This window comes from Parasteatoda tepidariorum, chromosome 6, assembly GCF_982258835.1.
Source record: "Parasteatoda tepidariorum strain Cologne lab strain chromosome 6, Ptep-v5.0, whole genome shotgun sequence".
NCBI lineage: Eukaryota > Metazoa > Arthropoda > Arachnida > Araneae > Theridiidae > Parasteatoda > Parasteatoda tepidariorum.
Window position 1 is genome coordinate 114,343,452 of NC_141760.1, and position 21,148 is coordinate 114,364,599.

Consider the following 21,148-nt stretch of genomic DNA (forward strand, 5'->3'; position numbering starts at 1 on the left):
AAAAAATAAATATAGATGGAAAAAATACGTTTACATTTATGAGTTCGTATTAAAAGTTCTTAAAATGAATCACAATATTTGTGAATTTACTACACTCAATTCCTCCTTTAATTTATATCACACGTCTTTGGAGGCAAATTGTTATTATTTTTTTTTTACTTTTTATCATGTTCTTTCCTTTACCGTTCTGCTCTTTTTAATACCTCACACCTCAAAGAAAGAAACGATTACTTTGTTTATATAATGAAAGTGCAAACAACAAAACTTATAATAGTTTCTTTTCATAAATACTGTAATTTTGTCCTTCTTTGAAAAGTATTAACTTAATATTTTATTTTATATTATAACCGTCGTTGAACAGTCGACCCAATTTTTGGGTTTTCGACTACTAATGTTCAACTCCGTAGTCTTGTACTTTTGAACCCAATCCAGAAGACAAGGAAACCCCTGAATCAGTACCCCAGAGATATGATTTGTTATGGGAACATGGAGGACTTTGTGACTCGGCAGATTTAGTGTGCACCAGTCACCATTTACTACACGGGGAGTGTTCGGCCGGCAGGGGTCGAACCCACGACCTCTTGGACATGGGCCCAGTGCCCTACCAAACAGGCTATCCCGGCCCCTTCACTTAATATTTTGGAATATTAATTGCTAATTCCATATAGTAGACGGAGTAAAAAAAAAGTTCTGATTTTTATTGTCTAAATAAATAATCCAAAAATGGACATTTTTTTTTCGTCTTTAAAGGGGCTTCTGGATTTGCACGAGTATAGGCCAACCGGATTTCTGGTTAGTATAAGATACGATCAGAATAAATAATTATAAATAAAACGAATATCATTATCATTTACAATTATAATTAAATCAAATGATCAAAGGTTAGAATTCCTTTGCCATTAAGGCTCCGTTAGAGATTCTCATGGTTTTCCTCTCCATATAAAATTCTATCAAAAAATTTTTCTAGTTTATCCCAATTCTCGATCTAGAACTTTCTTTGTCTTCTAGGCTGGGTTCGAAATTAAAAAAACTAGCAATAGAACATTGATAGACGTAAACCCAAACATAGATCGGCTTTTCAATACCAGACATAAATTAAAATCATATTCGTGACTTTAAGACACAATTATAATTATAATTACTTGCACTCGTTAAATTTTTAGTAGCGTAACAGGTTCTAACACTGCTTCTGAATGCAAAGTGTAATTAATATATGAACTTTCTTAATAGGTTGCAATCATAATTTAAATCCTTGGAACTCAGTGGTCGGAATTAGAGCACTACAAGTTGTGAAACTACTGTAGTCACTACATTTATTCGTGGTTTAAAGTGCAGAGTGCTACTTTTTTTGTAAAAAAAAGTAGTATAGTAGTTTGTTACCTACAGTGAGGAGAAAAATTTAAATACCTCGGTTCTTCATTACTGAAGTAGTAAAGCAAAGGGGGTCCCAATTAGGCTAAGTCGGGCCCTGGAGACACCTGCACTACTCTCCCACGGTCACCATGGCGCCCGTCGATCGGTTTTGGTGTGCCCCCTGTTTGTGCCTAACGATAAAATATTTCCGTTTTCCCATAAAATGCTATGCAAATTTTTTTGCTTTTTTAATATTGATGATAAACACAACCAATATAGAATTCGCAGGAGAAACACCTGCATCCCCACTGATATATTGATAGATTTATAAATTTAATTGAAGAAATAAAAAATTATCTTGCTGCCAAAAATCAAATATTTTTAGAACTTAGAGATCCTCTTCGGCTAGCAGATTTGTCTTTCGTAACAGACATAATAGAAAAACTAAATAGTTTAGCTGCAGGGAAGGACAAACATATATCAAGAATGATTATGATCTCGTTCAGAGCTAAGCTGGTTTTGTGGATATCACATTTGAAAATGAAGTCTCTTGTGCATTTTTCAAACATGAAAAAAATGATAGACAACAATGAAATTGACTAATCAACATTTGTCATCAACTTCCAATTACTTCAAGATCAATTTGAAAAGCGCTTTCAACAATTTAATATCATAAGGAGCTTATAGTCACCTTTTTTTGTAAATCCTTTGGCCAGCCAAATAAACGTAACCGAAATCGCAACATACATTTCAAAATTTTTTCAAGTAAGGAGATAGAAATTTTGGATCTCCAGAATCACATTATCCTCAAAACTATTATATCTGAATCTGAAAAACGGGAAATTCTGGAATACAGAAATAAATTTCCCTTTTTAAAAAGAGCAGCATATAAAAAAAGTCGTTTTTTATTTCCACATATACTTGTGTGAATCCTTACTTTTGACAATGAATATCATTAAATCAAAATATGGATCATGACTTACAGATGAACACCTTGCCGATTGCTTGCAAGCAGGAATTTCATCATATTCTCCCGATTCTGAAGCGCTGGTCAGTGAAATGCAATGCCAAAGATCACATTGACTGTATTTTATAAGTAATTTTTATATATTGCTTTGCAAGTTATTTAGTAATCATTTATTTTACACAATATTAATTATTCATAAATTAAATTATTTTTTAAAATTAATTTTTAAAATTAAATCTTTTGTACATTACATGTAGTGTGTATTATTACCTATGTCTACCAACTACAAATTTATCTTAAAAAAATTAATGGTGCCCGCCATTCGACCGATATTCTGGTATTTGCTCTTAGGTACAAAAAGGTTGAGGACCCCTGGCTCAGAGTATTAAGTATTACCAAATGCATTTTTATTAATTTCAAAATTTTTCCTTTTTCACAGGACAATAAACAGTATTTTCATGGAAGTTTTGTATGCAACAAATCAAAAAATAAGCTTAACTATTTTAAAAAAACAATTTTATTAAAAAAAATATTTACATGTCCGTTAATACAAAAAACGCAAGTATAATTAAAACAAAGTATTCAAAAATATTAAAAAATATATATGTTTTTAACATTAAACGTCAACACTACAGATCAAATTAAAAAATTTACAGATAAAACAATGAACTCATATATTTACAGGATGGTGAACATACTTTTTTAATGGAGTTTAGCTTACTAAAACTTCAATATAAAAAGTATTTTACGAATTCGGAATGTATTGCAGCCTTCCTTTAAAAAAATTATAAAACTCTGCTCCATTTTTCAAGATATTCTCAAATTCAGACTTTCCACCCCCTGATATCGAACCAAAAAATCTCTTTATCAAAGAGTTATTTGTCAAAAACTCGTTATTTTATCATGATCAAGTAAAGTCTATAAAAATTATTTTGCATTTTGTTAATGTATATAGTGCTTGAAAATATTTTTTGAGTGCTTAAAAAGTTCTTAAAAGGTGCTTATTTTTTGTTTTAAGATTTGACTACTAACCTTGTTCATGAACTCTTCACCTTTACAGTTTGAGTACAATTCTCAACCTGAGTTTTTACGGTACAACAGTAAAGTTCACACCATTAAAGGAACCATTCCTCAATTTCACAAGACTGATATTGTAAGCTTAGGATGTAATACATCACTTGTAAGATAATGTACCGGGTGAGAACAATTATTAAAATAATTATTTTAATTGCTCTCAGTATACAACTGTAATTTTTGTATGTTGTATAATTATATACATAACCATTGAAGGAACCATTCCTCAATTTCACAAGACTGATATTGTAAGCTTAGGATGTAATACATCGCTTGTAAGATAATGTGCTGGGTGAGAACAATTATTAAAATAATTATTTTAATTGCTCTCAGTATACAACTGTAATTTTTATATGTTGTATAATTATATACATAACGAGTTTTTATTGTATAATTATTTAATATTGTATAATTATGTCCCCTTGTCATCTGTCTAACCATGGGAGATTTTCGTGGTTTTCCTCAACATGTAAATTAAATGCAAGTTAGTTCCATCAAGAAGCACTCCTTGAAGCAAATTTCCCCCAATACTTGATCCAGGAGTTCCCTTGTCTTCTGGATTAGTTTCAAAATTACAAGGCGACAGAGCTGAACACGAGTAGTTGTAAACCCAAAATTGGGACAATTTGTAAAATCACTGTTATTTTATTTCTCCAATGTTGGCAGGAATGCAATGAAAAACTACTTATCATTTTGAAAATATTTAACATGATGAACGTATTTTCCTTGTTTCATCAGTCTTATATTTAAGTGTTAAAGAAGACAGTTCAATTTACTGGTTTGGAATGGCATCTAGTCTATTGGCATCTGCACAAGCTAAAAATGAATATAATAAGAATTATGGTAATTTTCCACTCAAACTTAGTAATAAAATCTCCTGACTTTTCCAGAATTTTAATTAAAATTTAAATTAAATTCTGAATTACACTTTTGTTATAAAAGGCAATATTTTGTCAGAAATAAAATATATTTTTGTTCAATTGGCAATAAAACTTATTTCTTGATAGAAAATTTGCAAAATATCAAATTTTGTAAAAAATAAAATTCAAATAAGCTTAACATGTGTATTTTTAGTGTAGACAATTATATGAATTTTAGACAGAAGCATTATTTCGGACAGCAATTGGAAAGAAAATTTTTTTATGAAGCAAATATATTAATAATTATTTAGACTGCCATCATGCACCCAACTTATGATTAGAAAATAACAAAAAGCTTAAAAAACAAGCTTAATTTTTAAAAACTAAGTATTTTTAACTAATTTGAAACAGGAAATTGTTTAACAAAAATATTTTTCACAAATTAATATTTTTAACAAAATTTAATCATAGCAAAATCTTTACACAGAATAATAAAAATATATGTTAGACATTGGAGCCTCATTGGTTACTAATTGTTATCATCAATTTTAAAATTGATTATTTCTCAGGTTTGTGTAAAGTTTTTTCAAGTTTTGGCCCTGGAACGATTCTTGAAAATAATGATAATTAGCCAATGAGTTGAATAAGTTTCACAAAGTTAATAGGTTGTAAAAGCTTTACTGCAACATGGTTAAACTTTTTTGGATTAAAACTAAAATTATATCATTAATTTGTAAAAACTACTTTTTGTTCAAAAATTTGTTTTAAATTTTTTCTTCAATCTAACAATATTTTCAGTTCTAATACTATATTTTTAATCTTTCTGCATAAATTAAGTTTGGCTTTTAATCAGATGTAAGATTACTTTTTTCTTTAATAATAGATTTATTGATGAACTATGTTACTTTGTTACCATGTTACTTAATTTTTTTCAGATTTTGTGCTTAAAATATTGCTTCTATCTATAATTTATATACTTGTGTATTTTAAAATCTACATGGTAAACCATCTACTGAAATGTCATTTTTTACAAAAATAATATGTGATATATTTTTGATCAAAAAGTAATTTGTAATTTATTGTATAAAAAATTATATATTTGATGAGATCTTGCCTCATATTAAAAAAATATATTCTGGAAATTTGAAAAATTTTCCTGACAAAGTATGGGGATTTTATTTCTGAAATTTGAGTGGGAACCCTGCCACAATAGTTATGAAAAAAACAAAACAAAAAGCTTTTTGTATAGTAGCATAAAAAAACTTCAAAAACACGATTTCCAAATCACAGATTAAAATTTAATAAAAAATGCAATTTAAAAGAAGCATATGCTAAATGAAATATTTTTTTCTTTTATTAATTTCAAAATTAGATTAGTTATTTAACTCCCAAATGAAATAATTTCATAATATGAGCCCATTAAAAAAATTTAAAATTTAGTTTAAAATTGTAAATTAATTATTTTTTTTAATAAGATTTTAATATTTTTGATTGAAGTATTACTAATTTTAAATGCAACTAAATGTCATTTCCAAAAATATAAATTTGAATTCAATTCCTCAATTTTAAAAATTATGTGGTTATTGAATTCAAGTTTTTTTCTTTATAATATTTAAAAGTCCTAAAAATTCTGAAATAAAAAAGTAGTTAGAATGTATAAGATACTTTAATCACTTGGTAGAATTATTTGTGGATAGTTCCACACTTCAACAAATCAAATTTTTACAATTTCAATTTGTCTATTAAATCTTAATAGATTAGACAAAAAAGTAAAATTTCTTGGATCTATAGAAAGGTGATATATTTTGTATTTATTAAAACTTTTTAAAAGTTTTGTTGAAAAAATTACAATGTTCAGGTACTTATGTTGATAGGCAATTCTGAAACTAAATTGGCATGAATTTTGTTACTTTTCAATCTATCATATTGAGATATATTCCTGAATAGAAATATTATGCACATTATTATATTTGAAAATATTAGTCCATTTTAAAGAAAATTTTATGCAAAAGTATGTATAATTAACCAAAAATTGTAACATATATATATATTTCTAAAAATATAAAATTTTACTTATCATTAAAATTTCTTTACATTTATTTAATTTTTCTTTTAAATATTACCTGTCAGTTTGGAAAAGATGATATATTGGAATATGATACTGAACGCAATAATCTCACTGAACTCAGCTCAGTAGAAGCTAAACGGACTCACAAGTATTTCTTCAAACTGACAGTTGGATTGTGGTTAATTGTTAAAATGGGTTGTGGTTGAATGAATTGCGAAAACGTTGTACAGAACAATGTGAAAAGTAGGTATAAGAAAACCACGTTTTGCATAATACGAGGAAAAAACCGACAGGGTAAAGAAAAAAATCTCCTTTTCCAAAAGGGAAAATTAAGTACTTTTTAAAATACCCTATGGAAAAAGAACCTTAAAAGGCTTTTAAATAACGAAAATCGAAAATAGGCACCTTTAAACACTTTTTAAAAACGCTACACACCATGATGAACAGGGTGAGGCTAGCAACACCTAAAATTAACATACATTAAAGCATCATGATAAGAAAACAAATAATATAGTATTATTGTTTCCCAGTAGATTTCCATAGACTTTAGAAAATATTGATTCTTAGGAAACATTACATCTAAATTTCCTTACACTAGAAGTGGGTTCCCTATTTCGAATGCGAAATCTCAAACTTTTTATTCATCTATTAATATGCACATTCATAACTATTCTCACTAATGATGGAAAAAACAAAGAAATTTAGAACTTGAATAATCAAGACACTGGCAACAAAGCAATGATGTAATTCGATACTCAGATTTATTATAACTTACCTCCATAATTTATTCAGAAAAATATTTTATACATACAGTAGGACCTTGATATGATGACGCTGTAAAATTGGACAAAAACATCATAAATTAGAAGATATCATTATATCGGAGATATAAAAATTGCCATTATAATTGAAATTCCCATGAAAATGCAAACAAATTTAATTACATTTTGTTATTTTTGTTTGTTTACTCTCATCTTACTGGAAGGCTTGGACCCCTGCTCGCTTTGCTCACCAATCCCCCCAAACGATTCTCGTTCACCATTGTTTACTTCCCTCTTAAATGTCAATATTTTGCATAAACACGTGGAACATTTTGGTTTCTAAATAAACAATCATTTCAGCTTCATGAAAGAACATTTGCTAACATAACGAAACGGATGATCACTTGAATTTGTAAAATAAACCTTTTTTCTTTCTGTGCACTACAGCCTATGACAGGCCAAGGGAGTCCCAATAAGTTTTTGCCATCTTGATCTATTCTGTGCCATAGCCTTCCAGTTAGTTATTCCTATTATCTTTAGGTCCTTCTCAACTGCGTCCAGCCACCCAGTTGGTGGATGACCCTTTTTTCTTGTACCTTCCGGTTTAAAAATGGTTACTTTTTTGCAGAGTTTCGGTAAACAGATCTAAAAAGGTGTTCCAGTCATTAAATGATTAGCCTTAATAGCATGAACTAGGTCTGGGCGCTTATACTTCTTTTTTGAGAGAAGGGATACTTAGAAGCATTTTTGGTGCAGTCTATGAGAATAACAAATGGCACACCCTTTACAATCATGAGTTATATTACATGAAATAATCCTTTGGACTTTAAAAAAAAAGTTTAGCCACAAGAACACAGTATGTGTGACTCAATCAGAACAGATAAATAAAAAGAAATTTTACTCATTTACAAAATTTATATCAATTCAAATAGAGAAAGGTTATCAGGGGTCTGTCCAGACATATTGTAAAAGGTCCTGTTTTTGTAAAATTGTGAAAAAAACTACACATAATTTGTGAATATAAAACTAGCGGTAAGTCATACTCTTTCAACCAGAGTCCTACTTTTGAGAATTTGTGCAAATAGGGTCTTGTTATTGAAAAAATTGCTTAAAGCCTTTTTTAAGAAGTTTTTAAATTGCAAATAGATACAAGATTCTGCTCAACAATGGCTGCTACTAAATTAGAGATGCTACATACAAATATTTGGTATTTAGCCTATACTGCTCAACATAGAATATTCATCTCAGATGAATAATGGAAACAAAATCACTCACATATTTAATAATTTCATTTGACATACTTTAAATAACACAATTTAGTTATGTATCAATTTTAATGTGTTACACATTAAGTAAACTTAAACAATTCTTAAATTTAATATTTTATTTCAAAAATTGCCAGAAATTAATTTTTATTATTTAATAATCTATTAATTAATGTTAAGAATAATTGATTGATTATGAATCATAAATTGATCAATTATTTATTTACAAAAAAAAATATTTAATATCATTAAGAATATGCACACGATGCTTGTAAAAGTAGAAATATTTTCTTAGAATTTAAACTTGGGTTAAATTTCAAATCTGTAGTTGCATTTCAGCAGTTATCTTTTTTTTACTACAAGTTTAACAGTTGCTGAAATTGTAGTAAATTCTCGAAATAACAATAGAATCATACTTTTTTTCCTTGTACACATTTCTACATGCTTTCTTGATTTCAAGTTTCTAAGTCTAATACTTTTTGAGCAGAAAAAGCAAAATGCAATGCAAAAGCAATGAAAATAAAAAAAAAGGTAGAAAAAATTCACACAAAAAGCTTTCAAAATTGAAAAATTCGTGAACAAATTGAAATTTAAAAAAAAATCTCCTTGTTAAGATTATAAACAAACACGTGGAAACCTTTTAACATGTCAAATTTTGACTCTGTAGTGGTATCCCTGCAGTCTGCGAACAATGGTATTTTTTCCAACAAGCTTAACAATTAATTTTTTAATGATAATTTTTTTTATTTCATCACAATTCCTGAGCACTTTTCTAAGTATCTTAGTAATTTCAAGTTTTCATGCAGCAAAACAAAACATAATGAACACTCAAAAGAGTTTTTATGATTTTTTAATAAAGAGAGAATACACAAAGAATTTTCCAACAATTCTAAAATACTTATTCTTTTTTGTTGAAAGATGACTTGGTAAGTTGTTGAAACATGGTATTTCAAGGCAATATTATTAGAGGACCTCTAAATACCGTGATTTTTTAACATTATTAATATAGAAGATTAAATAGAACCAAGCTGAAAAGAGGCTAAAATTGAGAAATCGTCATTGACGGGTATATATATATTTAAAACTGCATATACATTTAAAATCTGTTTGTAATTCTGTCGACATAAATCTACTAGCACGCTCATTTCCTTCATTTGAGAATTACATGTCTAAGTAATGCATCATGATTACTTAATATTCACATCTCCTCTACAACCTTGGCCACAATTGACGCATTATAATGCGTAAGCAGATTACTCCTGTTATTTACGATAATGACTAGATTTTAAATTTCAAATGAAATCATAAAAAAAAAGAAAAGTGATAAATGATTACACTGTTATTGTTCACAAATGCAAGTGCAAAATACACACCTAAAGCTTGTGTTCATAATTCATTTATCGGCACTTGGTTCGGGAGAAGGCTACATTCATCTGCAATATAAATTTATACTAAATATCAATTGCAAAAATTTAATTTTAGTTTGTTTAAATTTCAAAATAAAACATCTAATGAAGTACCAAAAACTTTGAATGAGAACTAATTGGGTTCATTAATTTTCTGTTAATAAGAAATAAAATAAAAGATTTTTCATAAAAAAGTAGGTCCAATTTAAATAGAATAGGATATTTAAAATGAAATCAAAGAATAATGAGGGTAATATGAAACATAATGCAAAAACTGCGCAATTTCCAGAATGATAAAAAAGATTTTGTGTTCATTGTTAAGAAATGATCCAATTATTTATACCTGTTACAAACATATTTATAATACATGGCAAGAAAAATAAATAAATAAACATTAAATAAGCTAATGTTTGAACAAGAAAAAGTTTATTTTTGTGCAATGCTTAACTTGTATAATTCTGATAGGATTTAGTTTAAAAAAATACTCAAAACATTAAATACTTTTTATTCATAAGCAGATAAAATAAAAACGGAATTGTTCTTAATAAGAAAAAAAAAAAAAAGGATTTTTTCTGGCCCATACAAAACAAATCCAAAATGAAATTAAAAGTTAAGATTTTTTGCTCATATTACCTTGCATTAAATGTATTCTTAAAACCTTAAAAAATGCAGTAAGGAAAAAAGAAGTAAATTCAATCTAGCCTGCCTTTAAAATCATATTTAAAAATATTTTTCATTACAATTGTTTTGATCGCAAAAATTGTAGTTTTTGATAATTACAATACTATTATAATTTAACTTTTAAAATATTATAAAATATTTTTTTTAAATGTAGTAAATAATTTTTACAGAATAAATATCACTTCATAGATTAGTGGGTATTTTCCTAACGTCTACTCTTTTTTATTATTAATAAAACCTTCGGAAGGTTAAGATAAAATAAAAGAAAAAATATATTTAGCAACCGAAACAAAGAATCAAGCATATATTTAGGACTGGCTTCTCAATTTTTTGGGTGCCAAAAATCAGTTACAAATTACTTCAGATTAGCCTCATTTATTTAAGCTAATATGAAACATGATAATATAAATTCTGTAAAAATATGTTTTTACATAAGTAAAACAAAAACATGAACACCAACATTTTCATTTTGAACAGATTAAACAGTTAAAAATATTAACCCCAAATAACCTAATATTAAAAAATTTATGTGCATATATATTTAATAAATTCCTGATGGATTTTTCGACATTCCATTACAAAATTTACATGGGATCCAAAAATTAATTGGATGAAACAATATATTCTACACTTTGTAACATAACACCTAGTTAATTTTAGCACTGGTTTAATGAATTTACTATTAAAGTATCATTAATTTAATCAGTTCAAATAAAATAACAAATAAAAAGAATTAACATTCATACCTAATAAAGTATCCTCAGGTTCTGAACCATGTGTAATCAAAGTTTTTGTAAACAACAAAAAAGTGACAGAACATCCGAATTATCTAAAATAATAATATAAAACATTTAAAATGCACATAGAATAAAATATATAAATTTTTAGTGTACTATAATGCAACAATTTCATATATGAGCAAATGTAATATTTTTACTTTTTAACTGCTTAAGCAAATTTTTTTATTTATTTTTTTTTTTTTTTTAAGTTATATAGCTGCAAGCATTAGAGAAGCAATTATAAGAAGATTATGTGTATTTTTGTTTACAACATAGAAAGGAAATTTTATAGTAGCTAGGGATTTCCTCTTCTTGTTGCAAATCAAGCCAGAAAAATAGGAAATTGGAGCATACTGAAATTTTATAAACATATGCATATGCAAATACAATTTTATTTCAAGCTAGAAGAAACATATTTTTATTTGTTCAAGTAAAATATTTTAAATCTGTCACTTCAAAAATGTATTATCAGACTATTGAATAAAAATTAAGTAAAATTGAAACACATAACAATCCATTTATAATTAGAGAATTTTTAAATAAAAAAAATGTTACGACGATGGGGCACATTTTATAACTCATATTGCTTCCTTCAGTGGAAACTAAAAAAAGTTGATTTTAAAGATGTCATACAAACAAATTATGCTACTCACAAGACATAAGTTTCATCAAATATTTCAACAAAAAGCAAACACCTTTTAAATGCTTTTCAAGAAATCAAAAAATTTTCTTAAGCACTATATACATTAACAAAATGCAAATAATTTTCAAAGACTTTACATGATCATGATAAAATAACTAGTTTCTGATAAAGAACTCTTTTCTTGATTATATGAGCCATTATAAAATGATCGATAGATTTTTCAGCTTGATTTCAGAGGGTAAAAAAGAAGCCTGAAATGGAGAATATCTTGCAAAATGCTCCCACATATTACTGTTTTACCACTGTGTTACCACATATTACAATCTACTGTTTTACCTTAACTATATGGAAATGAAATATTTTATGACTGTGGTGTAAATGGCAAATATAAAGTACAAATTTTTATAACTCTATAAATAACTAAGGTTTTCAGAATAAAACATTTAAATTCTCACATTTGTGAGTCCAGCCAGCGAGTGTAGTAAATGATGACTGGTGCATGTTAAACCTGTCAGGTCACAAAGTTCTCCATAACAAATCAATACCCCTGGGGTACTGTTTTAGAGATTCTGTGGTTCAGGTTAAAATTCTGTAAACAAATGAATGGGTTTGCCCTATAAGCAGATGTGGCAGAATTATTGGCCAATGATGGAAAACAAGAACAATTGCACCAGCTCTGTCTCAATGGCCGACAACAACAAGAATCAACTATATTTGGACAACAGGAGAAATTTAAGAACATTGATTTATAACGGGGCTAATATAAAATGGTATAATAATATCAATTTTATTAAAACATTAAACAGTATATTGTATTAAATTCATAATATTGAGTTCCATAATAATATCAACTATAGCAGTAATCTTAATTACACAAATTTAAGTTGTTTGGACTGTTAAATTATTTGAAACACTTTAAAAATTGAATAAGATATTGCGGTTTAATTTCGAAGAAAAGCACAGTACTGCTATAATTTAAATTATAAGTTTAAGCAGTGAGAAGTTATCAACTGAAATAAAATTAGTTCGAAACAATTCAAAAATGAAAACAAATCTTCAGTATAGTTGACATATTAACACATTAAAAACATTTATTATTTTCTCTCACAAAATCATTCATCAATGAATATGGATATTAGATTATCTGAATCATGCCCACCTGATATAAGACCATTAAAAGTTATAAAGAAAAATAAATAAAAGGTATAATTTTTAAAAAAATAAAATTATTTTAAACAGCCACGGAGGCTCAGGAGATAGAACGCTCGAATCTTCATGAGGTGGATCGGGTTCGAATCCCAGGGGTAGCTGATGATTACGAATTACACACCAGGCTCGCACAGCCCACAGTGCAGATGTAAAATATTCTCAGTAGTAGACAAATCATCGCTAGAGCTTCGGTGACAAAGATAATTGCAAAAATCGAAAGTGACATTCTAAAACCGATCATAAGTGTGGAAGATCTCGAAGAATTACTCAGATTGAGGGCTTAATCAAAATCGATGCCACTGAAGAGAATTTAAATGTATAGAAGAGTACAAAGAAAAAAAATAACTAGAACAAAATTTAGAACATCATTAAGAATTTAAACAAAGAACTTGATTCAAATAATTCCTTTCAGGAAGCTAATATTTCTCTGAATAGTCCCAATCAGAGTGACATTCAAACAGTTGAACAGGAACGCATAAAGTTACCTAAATTAACTGCTCCTAAGTACTGAATGATTAAATGTTTGGAATTGTTTCAATTCTTCAATTAATGAGAACCTCAATTAATATAAGTGGTCATCAAAGGCACTGTAAAAAATTTACATATTTTAGAATTTATAAAAAAATTAATTAATATTACAAATGATCACAATATAAACTAATTGTGAAGTAGGAATTAAAAGTTTAAAAATAATATACAGTTTATCTTCTCTTTTACGCACTTATAAATTGCGTGTTTCCCTGAGCAATGCACAAACAATTTCCCCTTAAAAGTTTTGTATCACTGGTTTATACAAATACAGCTCATAAATATACTGTAAAAATTAAAAAAAAAATTAAAAAAACTATGGAGCATTGTAAAATTGTTTTAAATTGTTTTTAATTTATAATTTTATTCTTTTTATTTAATTTTTAATTTAAAAAATTATTCATTTTATAAAAAAAAAAGGTATGCAAGTACTCCATGAAAAAATTTTGCTTTTTAGTCCTGCATTTAGATAAAAATTATTAAATATTTTATAAAATGCATAAATGTTATTCTTTAACAGAGAGCTTTAACTTGGGTTCCCTTGACTTAACAGTTTATCTTTAAGTAATATACGAGGTGATTGTGTAGTAGTATGACAAAGAATGGTAGTGAAGTGTGACAATTTGTGACAAAGAATGGTAGTGAAGTGTGACAATTTCTGACAAAATATTAATAAAAAAGTGAAATATCAATAATGAACATTGATTTCATGTAGGAATAAAAAGCAACATACGTGAATATAAATTTTATGATAAACTAAATTTTAATTCATAAGAAATGGATAAGAGAGATATATCACAAAAAATTAGAAAACAACTATTATTTTACCTGTAAAATAGCTTCAAAATTAAAAGTTAATCCATTTCATAAAGTAAATTCACCACTAGATGCACCAGTCTTCTACCTTCAGGTGTCCACTAAAATTTAGGATATTCTTTATTACAAGCGCGTAATTAATTATAAAGTAAGTGATTTCACAATATACCTACACACACAATGTACATTTACCTATGCCGTGCAAGGTATCTCTATGTATTTACATATTGTATACTTAGAATAGCCTCCCTCCATTAAAAAATTTATTTTTTTCTATCAACTGTTTTAGATATAAAATCAAAAATTGCAGTTTTTAAATATTTTATAATATTGATTAAAAAAAACTTTAGATAAATTTTAATATATTTTGTATTTGTAACATCAGTCACAAGGGCTTTTCTTTTTATTTGCCATTTTCTATAGGTCATTTCATTATTTTTTTTAAATGCTTCCTGTTAGTTTAAAGCTTTCTCTAGATTAAATCATAAAAAACCATCCCATTAATGCATATGGATGGAGGAGCATTTTAAAATAAGACACATTACTCAATGTCCTTCCAATGTAATTTATCAATGAAAAAATTTAAAAAATAAGAAAACATATCAAAATGTAACACCAGTCACCATAGAATTGCCCATTTATGTACATACAATAACATGCATAGGTATTAGTGTGTACAATGTATTTACATAACTATGTTTGTACATATATCCTTAAAAGTATCCATTTAATATACCTAACAATAGCATTCATTTTAATATGCAATATATGCATTGTGTAGAAAAGTAATCAATTACCAACAATCCTGATTAAAATGTAATTAAACCTACGTGAAATTAGGATTGCATTACTGAAATTATTGTATTTTATAATTACTTGTATTAAAGATAATTGGTTATAATAAGTTTATAATTACTGAGAGTTATGATTTCTCCAAAACTCAAATTATGATAACAGGAAGTGCTGATTACTTGCAATTATAGATTTTGATTACTTGTAATTGTGATTATCTGTAACCACTTTTTGTTATGATTATAAGCAATGATTACTGCCTGTAATGAGAAATTGTGATAATATTTTATTACTTGATTACAAATAGTTGATAAACATTTAATTATAATCTGTTATTAGTTACATTCATTTCTAATCAATTACTATAATCATCATGCAAGTTTCCATGAAAATGACAAAATATTTGCAATTTGCTTCTCTCATTCAAACATTTAGTCAGAAAAATTAGTTAAGACTGATAAATGTATTATCATGATGAGTGTATTAAGACTGATGAATGTATGAAATCATTAGTTCAAAATATGCATAATGAAAGATGAATAACAACTAAATTTACATATAAATTATCATTCAAAATAAATTTAGTCTGACTAATTTTTCTTTGAGTGATATCAGTGGCGTAGTTTTGGGGGTCAAAACCCCCGCCAAAGTTATATATACATTACTTGATTAATGAAAAATTGAACGGGAATTAGGGGGTAAATATGAAAAAGTTTTCATTATTCATTTTTTATAATTTAAACGTTTAGAATATATGTTAGAAGGAGATAACCCTCCTCGAACATACATTAAAACTACGTACATTGAGTGATCTCTGTAATAAATGCAGAAGAAAGTTATACGAAAATCACAAAAAGAAACTTTTTAAAAGAATCAAATAAAGAAATGTTTTAAAAGATTTAAATAAAGAAACTTTTTAAAACAAAATTAACTGAAGAAACTTGTCACAAAAATCAAATAAAACTAAAAAAAATCAAATAAATCAGAAATATAAACTTTAATTTCACATAGTGAGAAAATGTTTTTAGACAATATGTAATTTAAAAAGTAGAAAACACACAGACTTTTCTGTAACCTGATATTTTGTACTCAATTTTGATTTCTGAAATTTCATACTCTAAATTAAAATCTGTGAGAACAGAAATGTAGAGTAGCATTCCTGATAAAATTACATATTTCCTCCTTAAAACTATGCTTACAATATCAAAAGTTTATTGCAAATAACTTACTGCCACACAAAATATAGGACATCTCATTTTGTTAGTTGATGTACGCACAAATTTTGTGGTGACTGCATTTATGGGGTTGTCAGGCATACTCAGTGGTGGTGTCATCTGAGAAGTAGAAATAATTCAGCAACAAAAAATATAAAAAAAGTTATAAACGATAGTTTGAAGGAATAAATACCTCTGTACAATATGCCGCATCAGGTTGCATTACTCTTCAATCTCTGTAGTCTATCTGCCATACTCGAGCCTTAAAAAGATATACATAATAAAGTATTCATCTAAAAAAAAAATATAGATGTAAACATTTTTTAAAAAAATTGAAGGTTTCCTTTTGTTTTTTGTTTTTGTTTAAATAACAATGTTATTTATTTTAATAAAGAAATTTTTCCTTTCCAAATATCTTTTAAAAGAAAAATTTATAAACATTGCAAAATGAGAATTTTATTCCATATCAACAGCTCTGTGTATACCTAAATTGCGTGTTTTATAAACATTATTTAGAAGGTCATCATGCTTGGAAGAAAAATTTCACACAAATTAAATAAAGATTTCAAGAGATTAAATGAGATAAATTTGAAAATTGAAGAATCAATGCAAATTAAGTTTATTTTAAAATGAAATCTTTGACAGTAATCTATCAAAAATTAAGTAAATTTCCCTGAAATATTTAACAAAGATATAAGTTGTAAAAACTCAGTTACAGGGTTGTAATAAAAAAGAATTTTTTTAGAAACACAAAGCTAACAACTCTGGATAACTAACTAGCAGACAGACATTTGTGTCTTTTTTAATTTTCAGGATCTAATTCAAGATTCTTTATATCTTTTCCTGATTTATTGCTCATGGCAAATCTTATGTGTGTGATCTGGTAATAATAAGTATTAAGAAAAAGAAAATCCTAGCAAATAAATTCTGCAAAATTTAGAAAATATTTTATCTAAAAAAAAAGAAAAGAAAACTGTAGGTCAGATTGTGCAAAACCAACAACCATCTGAATATAGAAGTAACAAGAAAATGGAACAGGCCTATATATATTAGGCCATATTAAACTATAACTATATATAAACTATATATATATATATATATATATATATATATATATATATATATATATATATATATATATATATATATATATATATAATATATAAACTATATATTAAACTATATATTAACAGAACTATATATTAGGCCATATTAAATTATAACAGACTTCTAATTTAATATAACTTATACTGACATAAATTTGAGATTAAATATCTTAAAACTTACAAATTTTCTTCAAAAAATATTTTTACTTTAAGAACCAGTGCATATATGCCAGTAAATATAAGTCATCATTATCTTATTCCAATTTTAAGGTTATATATATACTATATAAATATTGGATCACCGAGTCACATAATTAGGTACCTGTCTATATTTCCCATTAATTAGTTCATAATAACTTTCATCAAAAATATTTTTATCTCATCCATAACTTTAAACATTTCATTCTGAGTTTTTGTTCTTTCTGGCATATAAACAAATTTAATGTTTCTACCAGCAACCCTTGACATTCATCCCCCCCCCCCCAAAAAAAATCAAGTTTCTCTTTTGTTTTAACAGAGCCTTGCAAGTCAAGGACACAAATTTTCAAGAAGGCACTCTTAATGGTGGCTCCATGATGATGTGGACTGCTTTTTCATGTCATGAACTGGGTCCTGTAATTCGATTGCACCACCCATAAATGACTAGAAAAGGTAATCAATTGCAGCCATTCGTGGACATCATGTAATTAAGCAACAATGAAGAAAAAAATAACATTAGTTTAAAAAATCCTTAATTGAATATTAAAAGATTTATAGCAACAGATTTGCAAATGGTAAAAATGTAAATTTTAAATAACAAAAAAAAAAAAAATTTTGTAAATAAACTTATTAATAATTATAACACACAATTACTCAATGATTTTTTATAGAACTTAATTTCATTATTAGAATATCAATTGTTTTTAATAAAATTTTTGAAGGAGTTTGTCCATTTGTTTTTTGGATAAATAAACAATGCTAAAAATCCCTTTAATTCCATCTATTTGATTGAAAATGATATTTAAATCAATTTAATTGATTGTTTATCATCGAATATACCTTCCCAAAAAATCAATTTAATTGATTGTTTATCATCAAATATACCTTCCCAAAAAAAAAAATCAAAAAATATTAAAAAACAATTTTATGTCAAAAACATTATTATGTATAATGTAAGCATTGATATAATTGTTATAATTAACAGGGCTTGCCAAAGAATTACCGGGAAATTTTTGCAAAACCGGGTGGTTTTTTTTTGTTTTTTTTAAATTTCTAGATTGTTAAAAAATGTCATTCAGATTGTAAAAGTTAACATATGAAACTAATCTGCATTCCATTTTTAATGATTTCATTGAAATTGAATTGTAAAATTAAGTGCAGAAATTAAGATTTGCAATTTTTCTTATGTATATCAAAAGAAAAAAAAAGAGTAAATAAAGAAATTTGTCTAAAACATTGAAAAAATTAATTCAACAAGTTTCAATTTAAGTACAAGTATCACTACTACAAGGCGCATAGCCAAATTTTTCAACTAAAAAATTTCACCTTTTAAGTACTTTTAAAGCTCTCAAAAAATATTTTTAAGCATGATATACATTGACAAAATGTAAAATAATTTTCAAAGACTTTACATGATCGTGATAAAATAACTAGTTTCTGACAAAGAACTCTCTTTTTGATTATATTAGTCATTATAAAATGATCAAGAGATTTATAGGTTCTATAACAGAGGGTGGAAAATGAAGCCTTGTAATATATCATAAAGTAAGATTAATTACTCAGAGTAAATATTCCTTAACGGAATTGTATAATTTCGAAAATTAAATGTATTAAATCAAAAATAATTCTAAAAACATATTTAATATTAAAAGTGCAAAAATAAGTTAGCTAGAAGTGACAAAAAAATTCGATGCATTCTATCAATTCGAACAAACTAAATGTTTTACATTGTCAAGATAATTATTAATTAGAATTTCCTAAAATTCAAAATTGCAATTATGTATATTTTTATAATTATAATAAGAATTTAAAAGAACATCTTTCAGTTTAGAAAGAGGAATGCTATAATAACAACATTATATACTAAATAAAAACTATATTTTTATACATTAAATAGAGTTACTACTGTAACTGCCAATACAATTTCTTACAGTTCAACTCGAATGTATTATATTATTTAAAAAAAATTTGCACTTGCATATTAGAAATCTTTTCAAATCAAGCGTGAGCTCATAACGATAGGAGCAACTTTTCTGCGGAATCTGTCCCGAGAAGCTGGTCTAAATACTACTTTCTAGGGGACTAAAACCATTAAAAAAACTTCGTAGTAGCTTATAAAAAAGAAGGAACTGTAAAATTAGCTTTTCGTACACAAGTATTTGTTTACTCCCATGCAAAGCACTTTTTCTCGTGTTTTTATCTGACTCTCTATAATATTTGAATTTCAAAAGAATAAAACAGCCTTCACATATAAGTAAGCTACAAGCTGAAAATATTTCTTCCCCACAAGTGTTCTAAATAAAAGGAAACTTCAGCTCAGCTTATTTATATATTTTATTATATGTCTTACTATTATTTACGAAAATACAATTGAAATATTACATGGATTTACGTTACAATTATCGTAAATTGATTTGAAATGATTAAATGCATGATTCAAAATTTTAAGTATAAATACTTGTAGAAAAGAAAACTTTTTACTTTTCAAAAGGAAGGTTTTTCTGTAACGTTCTGCTACCAGTTCGACACGTCGCTGCAATTTTGCCACTGGGAAAATGTTTATTGGTCGTTTTTAGGGGTTACCTCTATTGACTTCAAAATGTTAAAATATACATGATTTTCGCCCAGCGTTTTTAATTTTAGCTATTTTCATTTTCTTGGTGCGGAAAAGCCACTGGTTTTGGTATCCTGAAATCAGAATCAATGAATTAGTGTTTATAAGAATAATCCCTACTTATATAATTATGAGTAAAAATAAATTTACCAATTATGATGATGGAACTATTTAAATGAAAGAAAAATTATGTTTTTGTTTAAGTTTGGCTTTATTTTTATCAGATACAAATTAGTTAGCTTTAAAAGATGGGAAGAGGTTTGTTTGTTTGAGGTGCTTAGTTTTTTTTAAAAAGACATAACTATGTATTATCTTTAAAGTTTCATAATTTGTTATAAAATTATTTTAAGTGTCAAGCATTACTTTACTGTAAGTTTGAGTAATATTTGACACTTTTAGTCAATAAATACAAATACTCCACTTTACTATTAGAGTTAATTTTAACAGTCGCAAATATAAAGTGTGGAACCTATGCCAATATCTTCAATAAGTTGAAAAAGGTTTTTATTATGTTCTTCCGAAAATCAGTAATGTTACTTTTCTAGTTGTAACTTTTATATTCAATTTAAGTATAGGAGAAATACAAAATAATCTCAATCTGAACTGTAACTTAAAAAGAAAATTGCAAGACTTATTCTGTTTGTTTTTTTATAACACTTTATGTAATTTATGAATGAAATACCAAGAAGAAAGTTCACCTAATTTCATCATATGTTTTGTTTTTTAATATTTTAGTAACAATGAATTATCTTAATTGAAAAGTATATTTTTTCTTAACTATTCACATCATTCATTACCAAGAGTGATATCTTCA

At 26.7% G+C, this 21,148-nt stretch overlaps 1 protein-coding gene across 9 annotated transcripts; it reads right to left on the minus strand.

The window, feature by feature from the left end:
- Positions 1 to 2,819: 2,819 nt before the first annotated feature.
- On the minus strand, positions 2,820 to 19,903 carry LOC147808312 (pre-mRNA 3' end processing protein WDR33-like). Of its 9 annotated transcripts, XR_015434834.1 has the most exons (9): positions 19,699 to 19,903; positions 16,610 to 16,678; positions 16,432 to 16,536; positions 14,423 to 14,511; positions 13,552 to 13,653; positions 11,182 to 11,264; positions 9,722 to 9,781; positions 7,098 to 7,156; positions 2,820 to 4,210 (listed from the first exon to the last, which is right to left on the minus strand). XR_015434834.1 is itself a non-coding variant. In XM_087166495.1 (5 exons), exons 2-4 carry the CDS (start codon positions 16,637 to 16,639, stop codon positions 14,449 to 14,451), a joined length of 198 nt encoding a protein of 65 aa, XP_087022621.1. In that variant the 5' UTR covers positions 16,640 to 16,678; positions 19,699 to 19,897; the 3' UTR covers positions 2,820 to 4,210; positions 14,423 to 14,448. The 9 variants fall into 9 exon arrangements, 3 of the variants coding, with proteins under 3 accessions (XP_087022621.1, XP_087022619.1, XP_087022620.1); XR_015434833.1 differs by lacking the exon at positions 7,098 to 7,156; XR_015434829.1 differs by having other exon boundaries at positions 2,820 to 7,156; positions 19,699 to 19,896.
- Between the last annotated feature and the right edge of the window lie 1,245 nt (positions 19,904 to 21,148).

Excerpts from the sequence above, each read along its gene's own strand:
- LOC147808312 (XM_087166495.1), bottom strand. The coding sequence starts at position 16,639 with ATGCAACCTGATGCGGCATATTGTACAGAG. Across the intron at positions 16,537-16,609 it reads ATGCGGCATATTGTACAGAG|ATGACACCACCACTGAGTAT; the intron begins GTATTTATTCCT and ends TCTACTTCTCAG. Across the intron at positions 14,512-16,431 it reads GTCCTATATTTTGTGTGGCA|TGGACACCTGAAGGTAGAAG; the intron begins GTAAGTTATTTG and ends CCTAAATTTTAG.